The sequence below is a fragment of the Mytilus edulis genome, chromosome 12 (assembly GCF_963676685.1).
Source record: "Mytilus edulis chromosome 12, xbMytEdul2.2, whole genome shotgun sequence".
NCBI lineage: Eukaryota > Metazoa > Mollusca > Bivalvia > Mytilida > Mytilidae > Mytilus > Mytilus edulis.
In genome coordinates, this window is record NC_092355.1 from 69871404 (window position 1) to 69883842 (window position 12439).

At 29.3% G+C, this 12439-nt stretch overlaps 1 protein-coding gene across 1 annotated transcript in view; it reads left to right on the forward strand.

Moving 5' to 3' along the window:
• Positions 1-12439, forward strand: part of LOC139499012 (death-associated protein kinase 1-like) — an 80177-nt gene that overhangs the window by 59272 nt on the left and 8466 nt on the right. Inside the window, exons 11-13 of the mRNA XM_071287667.1 lie at positions 362-1137; positions 1591-1621; positions 5310-5578. Coding sequence (XP_071143768.1) covers positions 362-1137; positions 1591-1621; positions 5310-5578 — 1076 coding nt within the window. The remainder of the gene's footprint in view (positions 1-361; positions 1138-1590; positions 1622-5309; positions 5579-12439) is intronic.

The window sequence follows — 12439 nt, forward strand, 5'->3', positions numbered from 1 at the left end:
TTGGATTAAGAGGTGTAGAATAAATGTATACAATAAACATGGTGAAATTAAACAAAAGTGTTCGTTTATATTTTTACTGAAAATTCAGAAATGTTGGCTGCCTTTATTATTCCAATTTTTAAGAATGAACACAAATAAGGGATTATAATTGCGATTTCAGGAAAATCTGCACCAAAATATTTGAATAGGATATAAAATAACTCGCTACAGTCGCATTATCTTTATCAATGAAAACTTATCACTAATTACTGAATTTACAGTCAACCCTTTGCCTTTCACACCGGTACAGCCCATAATCAATATGAATAAGAAAAATCATGCCATCCTCAGAGGGTGATTTATCTCTGTATGTTACTTTCAGACATAGGATTTTGGCCAAAGAAAAGAAGAATGCAGGTAATATTCAGTAGAATGTCAGAAAGTGGAATCATACACCGAGAAGACCTGTATCAGATTTGGGAACAAAAAGATTTCCGTCCAATTTTACCGTACAAAGAGTTTATATTCAACATCCTCATTCATTTAGATATTCTGGCAGAGCAAAGAAGATATGACACAGGTACAGGAAGTCGGTTACCAGTAGAGAACTTCTTTGTTCCCTGTATGGTTACAGAAAGAAACACAACCAGCTTTATGGAAAAAGAATGTACACCAGAGAAAGCAATATGTCTAGCCTTTGTTTTTAAAGGAACTGTCATACCACCAGCTTTGCCCAATCGTCTGATCAGTGCGTGTCTGAGCATGTGGACTTTGAAGCAGTATGAAGGGAGAAAACTCCTCTTTTCAGGATTTATTGTAGTCTCATTTGACAAGGCACATGATGTTGTAATATGTGTCGAAGGCAACAAGATTCTTCTTTATTTAGTCCATAAAACCTCGGCTGGACTTATAGTACCAGATATAGCCACTGGAGTTAAGGAATGCTTGGTTACAACAATGGAAAGAATATCAGATTTCTATCAGTCCACAATCCATGTAAAACACGGCAAACAATTACCTTTCCATATTGAATATTCATGTTTTGAATTGAAATGCTTCATTAGTGAAGAGACAGCTTTGCAGATCAGTGAATGGGTTTGTGACAAACATAAACTTACACACAGACAAGGAAACTGGGTTGTTTGGAACCAAGATAAGGTAAACATTATATATATATATATATATATATAGTAAGGTCAGTAAGCAAATTGCAAATTAATTTAAAGAACGAACAAGATAGAAAACTAAAAAAACAGAACCCCAGTTTTTAAATTCTTTTCTTGTGTAGTAACAAGTAGTTGTAAATAAAACTATAAAGAGTTATTTTTATCAACGTGCTAATTATCATTAGATAATACACTATTTTTCATATTTTAACTACTAGTATTACTCAAAAACCATTTGACTGTACAACAACAAATGGCTGTGTTCGTGGTACAAATGTATATCATTGTGTTACTCCCTTTTTGTGTAGGAGTTATGTTCTTCACAAGGTTGAGATTTCCAAAACTGATAATGATAGTACATTTGGTGCATATTTTGATAAATGAAATATCTCCTATTCTATAGATGATTAAAATTATTGCATGTATATATGTTTTATTTTTACAGATAAAAGAACAGTGTGAATTACATTGTCCAGGTAAGATTTCTCTAACGTAGCTTCACATGATTTAAAACTTGAAACAAGTTACTTAGTGATTGCATGCTAATATCAACATAATATATTTACTTTTATGAGTTTAAACATTCGACAAAGAACTGATTGACGGTACATTTTCAATGGTTGTCACAAATCTGAACAAAGTTGTAAGCTAGGTGATTGCTTATAGAAGTGTGTTCCTCTTAAATGCATTTGTTAGTATTTTCTTTATTGTAGATAAATGAACAGTCATGTTAAAAAGTAAAAATAACTGCAAAACATGATCTATGAATAATTCGAACTGCTTAACTTGTCAAAAGGTTCAGCATTTAAGTACATCACAACATTTCCCTTGGTTTTAGCTGATAGATAGGTGAAAAAATAACAGAAACAGTGATATTTTAAAGTCAATTCAATCGGCAAGATACTGCCTACAAAAAAATCAGTGTACAAATTTTGATATGTATACAGACATAATATCTGAAAGTCTAGAAGAGTAGCAATTGACAATTATGGTTGTTTTAGAACAAGGAAACATTACAGATTATTTCAACAATCCAACAAGTAGCGGTCCACAGTCAATGAAGTTATTTACCTTAATCTGCAAATTTTGAGAGAGATTTGCAATTAATTAGTAAAACTAATTATGTCTATGAATATAACTAGTGAGTTATCATGGTGAGTGCATTATCCAAAATGTTAAAGCAAATACCAAATCTTTTGTTTTTATATTAATTGTTCAACTTAGCTATTTACAAGAAGATAACTCTTATAGCAAAAATGTAAGACAGAAATGATAGTGACATTTTCATTTTTAACTTACCTGTCCAAAAAGGACCAAGCGAGCTTTTCTTATATGAAGGCCTTCGTCATCTGTCGTCGTCGTTCAATACCTTTTACACAAGTCTTCTACTCTCAAACTATAGACCCATATACATGTGGAATGTCTTAATTATCCGTCATAGAAAAAAATAGATCATGGTCGTAAAAATCCAGTTAAGCTTATATCTATGAAACAGAAGTATTAAAAGCAAATCTTTTTTGGTGTAAAAATGTAAATCATGTCATGATATATCTGACCGTAAATTTGTAGACGCTTCAGACAACCTATTTTTTTGTTGCTGCCCCTAAATTGGTCTTTCTAAGGAAATTTTGGAATTTCGGTTTTTTATTTTGAATAGTTTGACAGATAGAGATAAAAATGTACAACAAACTAATCTCTTCATATAATTCATCATGATCAAAAGTGTCTGTTGACCCCGTCAGGAGTAATGGCCCTATCATGTAATTTTTTCACACTTTTCATAATTATTACAAAGTTGTCGGTGCCATATAGTTTTACCCTTGTCCGTATTTCCATCATTCTGTCTTACGGAGTTTTTTCTAAACGCCTTCAGATATTGGGCTGATTTTTGGTATGTGAGTTAACCATGATGAGTTACAGATCAAGTTTAAGTTTCGTTCGTTCCTCTAATTTTTACCAAAATTATGGGCTTTGGACTTTCATAAATTGTTGAAAAGCACAGTTATATATAGGCTTTTTTTCTAAACTCTTTCAGATATTGGGATAATTTTTGGCATGTGAGTTAACCAAGATGAGTTACAGATCAAGTTTAAGTTTTGTTCTGCTTTGCTAATTTTTGCCGAAATTATGGGCTATTTACTTTGATAAATTGTTGAAAATCACAATTATACAGACTTTTTTTCTAAACGCATTCAGATATAGGGCTGATTTTTTATATGTGAGTTACAGATCAAGTTTAAGTTTTGTTTCACTCGGCTAATTTTTGCTGTAATGTTGTGCTTTGGACTTTGTGAATTTTTTGAAAAATTGCGTAATACAGATTTTTTTTTCTAAATGCTTACATATCTTGTGCTGATTTTTTGTATGTGAGCTTACTATGATGAGTTGTAGATCAAGTTTAAATTTTGTTTTGCTCCACTAATTTTTGACAAAATGAAGGGTTAACAACTTCGAAAATTGTTTTACAGACTTTTTTTCTATACGCCTCTAGATTTTGAGCTGATTTTTGACATGTGAGACTACCATCATGTTTGTGTCCACATGTGTTATTGAAATTGCAAATCTTTTAAATTTTGAGACGGGACCATTCATGTCGCTTTGACACATCTAGTTTGTAATCTTTTTTCAAAAAATGTTTATGAATCTACTGAACCAATCTAACCAAACTTAGCCCAAATTATTTTTATATTATCTAGTTGCATGTGTCCGTTGACCCCATCTATCAACCAAGATGATCGTAATGGCTTTTAACCTTATTTTGTGTTATGTGTAAAAGCTGTAGACGATAGAGAGAAACATTTACATTTGTTATATCGCAAATCTTTACAATGGTGTTTAACATGCCTACATTTGTCGTCGGAATCATCTGTAGCAATCCTACCAAAGTATGTCAATCGTAATTATTTTGCCAACCGCTAATGAATTGGCAATAAAGGCGTCACGTCTGCTTATATATCACGGTTTCCGATTGGTCAATTTTATGGGAAAGTCTAAATGATTATCAGAGTTATTTGATCTTGTTCCATTTTTACGGTACTTGTCTATCCCAAATTCATGTATTTGGTTTTGATGTTATATTTGTTATTCTCGTGGGATTTTGTCTGATGCTTGGTCCGTTTCTGTGTGTGTTAGTTACATTGTAGTGTTGTGTCGTTGTTCTCCTCTTATATTTATGCGTTTCCCTCAGTTTTAGTTTGTTACCCCGATTTTGTTTTTTGTCCATGGATTTATGAGTTTGAACAGCGGTATACTACTGTTGCCTTTATTTATACGTAAAGTCAAGAGAGAGTCTGAATGACATTGATGTCATGGGAACATTTGTATCTAAAAAAGGAACCTCTGAACTTATTAGACATACCACAAAAAATACTTGTGAGGTTTTTTTTTCAAGGTATCTTATATAAATTTACTAACAGGGGGATAAGTTCTATTCAGACAAAAAATAACAGGTTTTTTTCTGAAACAGTTTTTATAATAATCATTTACTGTGAGACATTTATTTCCAGATTTTCAGTGGTTGGCAAAATTATTACGATTGACATACTTGAATAGGATTGCTTTAAATAATTCCGACAACAAATGTAGGCGTGTTATACACCATTGTAGAGATAAATCAATTTAGATTTACGATATAACAATTTTAAATAGGGTCGACCGACTAGAAAGTGGCATATAACGGAATTTCCTCACCGCCTGACATTTTTCAAAAATGCAAGTTAAGTACCTTGTGTTATATTAAGGTAATATAGGGAAAAAAATTCTGAGACAATTGCCTGTGGAGAGAAAATATAAATAAGAAAAAGATCAGAAATACATTACAAAAGGTATTACCAAAAGAATAATTTTACCATGAATTATATTGTAGTCTACATAGTTAGCATAACTGAAGATGTACAAAGACCTAGAGGAGTCACACAGGCTCTGTATAGCCTCTTGTTCGTGTCTTTTTGTCTGTGTTTTTTCAACCAATGAATTTTGATATAATGGTTAGGTTTATAATTTTGCCTTTGATACATGTAGCCATCTATACTTTGTAAACTGTACAATTATATTAGAAGATATAATGAACATTCTTTGGTTATTCATCCTTAACCATGTTAAAAAAGTAATCTATCAAGATCTTAAATTTTACTAGCATTATGTATCTTATTTATACAATTCTAGGTTTACTAGACAGTGCCTTAAATCAAATTCCGAGTGATGTTGAACTTTATCGATTAACATCAGGATGTGATGAAACCACAATACGAGAGTTGGCCATACATCTTGGTATGACTCTACAAGATTGGGATACACTTAGATCTGATAATGCTCGGATTGAGATTGTTAAGTATAGAATACTGGTCAACTGGCGGGAAAAATACTCAGGAAAATTTAGCAGTATATCCAAAGCTTTAACAGATATGGACTTACCAGTTCATACACTGTGTCAGGTAACTAGTTTAGATACATTGCACATACATTATTATACATAGATGCTTTTCCCACCATTTTGTTTAATTAAATATCTCGAAAAGGAGCTTGATAACTTTTCTGTATCTTTAGCTTATTTTGTTCCTTAATAAATGGTCTTCTGACTTATAGTATCAATCTTAAATTCTTGACTTTTTGTTATTTCATATCAGTACACCCTTAAGGAAGACTACTGATACCCTACTGAACATCCATTACAAAGAATTCAAACCTGCTGCAGTTTGATAATGTATAAGAAATGTAGAGAAAAATGTCTGAATTTCCTCGGGATCTTCCTTTGTTTCAATCAGTAGGCTCTTCGCTATTTCGTTGTTAATGGTCATATGCGGTTGGTCACAGTGGCTCCCTATCATTTAGTTTTCTGTTTGTCCTACATAATATAGTAAAGGTTACAACTTAGAACAATGAGGGTATAATGTTTTTGACCCGTCCGTCAGTTTCTTGTCATCGCAACTCCTCTCAAACCACACAACAGAATTTCACGAAACCTTTTCAGATAATAAGGACATACTATGTAGTTGTGCATATCGACGGGAAATTGCGATTCAATTTTTTTTCTAGGAGTTACGCCCCTTTGAACTTATTTACTTCAATGTACTACTGCAACAGTTTGTCATCCCAACTCCTCTGAAACTACATAACAGAATTTCATGAAACCTTTTCAGATAATAAGGACATACTATGTAGATGTGCATATCAACAGGAAATTACGATTCAATTTTTTTTTCTAGGAGTTATGCCCCTTTGAACTTATTTGCTTCAATGTACTTCTGCAACAGTTTGTCATCTCAACTCCTCTGAAAACACACAACAGAATTTCATGAAATTTTGTAGATAATAAGGACATACTATGCAGATGTGTATATTGACAGGAAATTATTATTCAGTATTTTTTCTTATACTATTTTTTTTTCTTATACTTATTTAATTTCTCCAATGACAATGTGGGGACGTGGGGTATGTGAGCGTGCTCACTAAGGTTCTTTAATTTTAAATAGTTATTGTAAACACTTCTGTTCATTTTAGTAAAGATATTTACAAATATTTTATGAAAACAAATGTCTCCCTTAAAGCCCAGTATACCATAATTGATAGGTTTAGTTTTTTTATGATAATAAATATAACGAGTTATTCAATTTTGATTTACAATGTTCCGAATATACATGATATATATGTAAAAAAAAATCACTACACCATCTTACTATTTCAAAATCACCATGTGCTTGTAAGTTTAAGTTGTCGGGAAAATTATGGTTTTAATCGATACAGTTTTTGTTCATTGGACATTATAATGAGATTTTGAGTCTGACATTTTGGCTTTGTTTTACACTTTCTTATATCAATATCGTTAGATATGATATGTGTATGTCAAAGTGAGCTCAAATAAATTGTTTTACTAATGCACATAGTATTACGCAAAAACCTACATAATAACATATGAATACATTTGATTCAATGAATATAAAATGGTTAGCCTGAATATGTTCAAGGTAATCATTCTGATACCAAAACCTTTGGCTTTGAATATAATTAAGATTGATATTAAGTTTTGGTAGACCTCTAATCCCATCTATGTTGTATTTGCACAATACGTTTGTCACCTTGGAGACTATTTTAAAACAACAACTGTATTAACACATGAAAGTATCTAGGACTTTTAGTATTCCTTTTAAATATTTAAAGATCTGTTAAAAGGGAGATTAAACTATGTAAATTCATTGATATGTCTATATAAAACAAAGATCTGTTAAAAGGGAGATTAAACTATGTAAATTCATTGCTATGTCTATATAAAACAAAGATCTGTTAAAAGGAAGATTAAACTATGTAAATTCATTGCTATGTCTATATAAAACAAAGATCTGTTAAAAGGGAGATTAAACTATGTAAATTCATTGCTATTTCTATATAAAACAAAGATCTGTTAAAAGGGAGATTAAACTATGTAAATTCATTGATATGTCTATATAAAACAAAGATCTGTTAAAAGGGAGATTAAACTATGTAAATTCATTGCTATGTCTATATAAAACAAAGATCTGTTAAAAGGGAGATTAAACTATGTAAATTCATTGTTATGTCTATATAAAACAAAGATCTGTTAAAAGGGAGATTAAACTATGTAAATTCATTGCTATGTCTATATAAAACAAAGATCTGTTAAAAGGAAGATTAAACTATGTAAATTCATTGCTCTGTCTATATAAAACAAAGATCTGTTAAAAGGGAGATTAAACTATGTAAATTCATTGCTTTGTCTATAGAAAACAAAGATCTGTTAAAAGGGAGATTAAACTATGTAAATTCATTGCTATGTCTATATAAAACAAAGATCTGTTAAAAGGGAGATTAAACTATGTAAATTCATTGCTATGTCTATATAAAACAAAGATCTGTTAAAAGGGAGATTAAACTATGTAAAGTCATTGCTATGTCTATATAAAACAAAGATCTGTTAAAAGGAAGATTAAACTATGTAAATTCCTTGCTATGTCTATATAAAACAAAGATCTGTTAAAAGGGAGATTAAACTATGTAAATCCATTGCTATGTCTATATAAAACAAAGAGGGAGATTAAACTATGTAAATTCATTGCTTTGTCTAGAAAACAAAGATCTGTTAAAAGGGAGATTAAACTATGTAAATTCATTGCTATGTCTGTATAAAACAAAGAGGGAGATTAAACTATGTAAATTCATTGCTATGTCTATATAAAACAAATAGGGAGATTAAACTATGTAAATTCATTGTTATGTCTATATAAAACAAAGATCTGTTAAAAGGAAGATTAAACTATGTAAATTCATTGCTATGTCTGTATAAAACAAAGAGGGAGATTAAACTATGTAAATTCATTGCTATGTCTATATAAAACAAAGAGGGAGATTAAACTATGTAAATTCATTGCTTTGTCTATATAAAACAAAGATCTGTTAAAAGGAAGATTAAACTATGTAAATCCATTGCTATGTCTATATAAAACAAAGATCTGTTAAAAGGAAGATTAAACTATGTAAATTCATTGCTATGTCTATATAAAACAAAGATCTGTTAAAAGGGAGATTAAACTATGTAAATCCATTGCTATTTCTATATAAAACAAAGATCTGTTAAAAGGGAGATTAAACTATGTAAATTCATTGCTATGTCTATATAAAACAAAGAGGGAGATTAAACTATGTAAATCCATTGCTATGTCTATATAAAACAAAGATCTGTTAAAAGGGAGATTAAACTATGTAAATTCATTGCTATGTCTATATAAAAACAAAGATCTGTTAAAAGGGAGATTAAACTATGTAAATTCATTGTTATGTCTATATAAAACAAAGATCTGTTAAAAGGGAGATTAAACTATGTAAATTCATTGCTATGTCTATATAAAAACAAAGATCTGTTAAAAGGAAGATTAAACTATGTAAATTCATTGCTATGTCTATATAAAACAAAGATCTGTTAAAAGGGAGATTAAACTATGTAAATTCATTGCTATTTCTATATAAAACAAAGATCTGTTAAAAGGGAGATTAAACTATGTAAATTCATTGCTATGTCTATAGAAAACAAAGATCTGTTAAAAGGGAGATTAAACTATGTAAATTCATTGTTATGTCTATATAAAACAAAGATCTGTTAAAAGGGAGATTAAACTATGTAAATTCATTGCTATGTCTATATAAAACAAAGATCTGTTATAAAGGGAGATTAAACTCTGTAAATTCATTGCTATTTCTATATAAAACAAAGATCTGTTAAAAGGGAGATTAAACTATGTAAATTCATTGATATGTCTATATAAAACAAAGATCTGTTAAAAGGGAGATTAAACTATGTAAATTCATTGCTATGTCTATATAAAACAAAGATCTGTTAAAAGGAAGATTAAACTATGTAAATTCATTGCTTTGTCTATAGAAAACAAAGATCTGTTAAAAGGGAGATTAAACTATGTAAATTCATTGCTATGTCTATATAAAACAAAGATCTGTTAAAAGGGAGATTAAACTATGTAAAGTCATTGCTATATCTATATAAAACAAAGATCTGTTAAAAGGGAGATTAAACTATGTAAATTCATCGCTATGTCTGTATAAAACCAAGATCTGTTAAAAGGAAGATTAAACTATGTAAACTCGTTGCTATGTCTATATAAAACAAAGATCTGTTAAAAGGGAGATTAAACTATGTAAATTCATTGCTATGTCTATATAAAACAAAGATCTGTTAAAAGGGAGATTAAACTATGTAAATTCATTGCTATGTCTATATAAAACAAATAGGGAGATTAAACTATGTAAATTCATTGCTTTGTCTATAGAAAACAAAGATCTGTTAAAAGGGAGATTAAACTATGTAAATTCATTGCTATGTCTATATAAAACAAAGATCTGTTAAAAGGGAGATTAAACTATGTAAATTCATTGCTATGTCTATATAAAACAAAGAGGGAGATTAAACTATGTAAATTCATTGCTTTGTCTATAGAAAACAAAGATCTGTTAAAAGGGAGATTAAACTATGTAAATTCATTGCTATGTCTATATAAAACAAAGATCTGTTCAAAGGGAGATTAAACTATGTAAATTCATTGCTATGTCTATATAAAACAAAGAGGGAGATTAAACTATGTAAATTCATTGCTTTGTCTATAGAAAACAAAGATCTGTTAAAAGGGAGATTAAACTATGTAAATTCATTGCTATGTCTATATAAAACAAAGATCTGTTAAAAGGGAGATTAAACTATGTAAATTCATTGCTATGTCTATATAAAACAAAGAGGGAGATTAAACTATGTAAATCATTGCTTTGTCTATAGAAAACAAAGATCTGTTAAAAGGGAGATTAAACTATGTAAATTCATTGCTTTGTCTATAGAAAACAAAGATCTGTTAAAAGGGAGATTAAACTATGTAAATTCCTTGCTATGTCTGTATAAAACAAAGATCTGTTAAAAGGGAGATTAAACTATGTAAATTCCTTGCTATGTCTATATAAAACAAAGATCTGTTAAAAGGGAGATTAAACTATGTAAATTCCTTGCTATGTCTATATAAAACAAAGATCTGTTAAAAGGGAGATTAAACTATGTAAATTCCTTGCTATGTCTATATAAAACAAAGATCTGTTAAAAGGGAGATTAAACTATGTAAATTCATTGCTATGTCTATATAAAACAAAGATCTGTTAAAAGGGAGATTAAACTATGTAAATTCATTGCTATGTCTATATAAAACAAAGAGGGAGATTAAACTATGTAAATTCATTGCTTTGTCTATAGAAAACAAAGATCTGTTAAAAGGGAGATTAAACTATGTAAATTCATTGCTATGTCTATATAAAACAAATAGGGAGATTAAACTATGTAAATTCATTGCTTTGTCTATAGAAAACAAAGATCTGTTAAAAGGGAGATTAAACTATGTAAATTCCTTGCTATGTCTATATAAAACAAAGATCTGTTAAAAGGAAGATTAAACTATGTAAATTCATTGCTATGTCTATATAAAACAAAGATCTGTTAAAAGGAAGATTAAACTATGTAAATTCATTGCTATGTCTATATAAAACAAAGATCTGTTAAAAGGGAGATTAAACTATGTAAATTCATTGCTATGTCTATATAAAACAAAGAGGGAGATTAAACTATGTAAATTCATTGCTATGTCTATATAAAACAAAGAGGAAGATTAAACTATGTAAATTCATTGCTATGTCTATATAAAACAAAGATCTGTTAAAAGGAAGATTAAACTATGTAAATCCATTGCTATGTCTATATAAAACAAAGATCTGTTAAAAGGGAGATTAAACTATGTAAATTCATTGCTATGTCTATATAAAAACAAAGATCTGTTAAAAGGGAGATTAAACTATGTAAATTCATTGTTATGTCTATATAAAACAAAGATCTGTTAAAAGGGAGATTAAACTATGTAAATTCATTGCTATGTCTATATAAAAACAAAGATCTGTTAAAAGGAAGATTAAACTATGTAAATTCATTGCTATGTCTATATAAAACAAAGATCTGTTAAAAGGGAGATTAAACTATGTAAATCCATTGTTATAGGTCTATATAAAACAAAGATCTGTTAAAAGGGAGATTAAACTATGTAAATTCATCGCTATGTCTGTATAAAACAAAGATCTGTTAAAAGGAAGATTAAACTATGTAAATTCGTTGCTATGTCTATATAAAACAAAGATCTGTTAAAAGGGAGATTAAACTATGTAAATTCATTGCTATGTCTATATAAAACAAAGATCTGTTAAAAGGGAGATTAAACTATGTAAATTCATTGCTATGTCTATATAAAACAAATAGGGAGATTAAACTATGTAAATTCATTGCTTTGTCTATAGAAAACAAAGATCTGTTAAAAGGGAGATTAAACTATGTAAATTCCTTGCTATGTCTGTATAAAACAAAGATCTGTTAAAAGGGAGATTAAACTATGTAAATTCCTTGCTATTTCTATATAAAACAAAGATCTGTTAAAAGGGAGATTAAACTATGTAAATTCCTTGCTATGTCTATATAAAACAAAGATCTGTTAAAAGGGAGATTAAACTATGTAAATTCTTTGCTATGTCTATATAAAACAAAGATCTGTTAAAAGGGAGATTAAACTATGTAAATTCATTGCTATGTCTATATAAAACAAAGATCTGTTAAAAGGAAGATTAAACTATGTAAATTCGTTGCTATGTCTATATAAAACAAAGATCTGTTAAAAGGGAGATTAAACTATGTAAATTCATTGCTATGTCTATATAAAACAAAGATCTGTTAAAAGGGAGATTAAACTATGTAAATT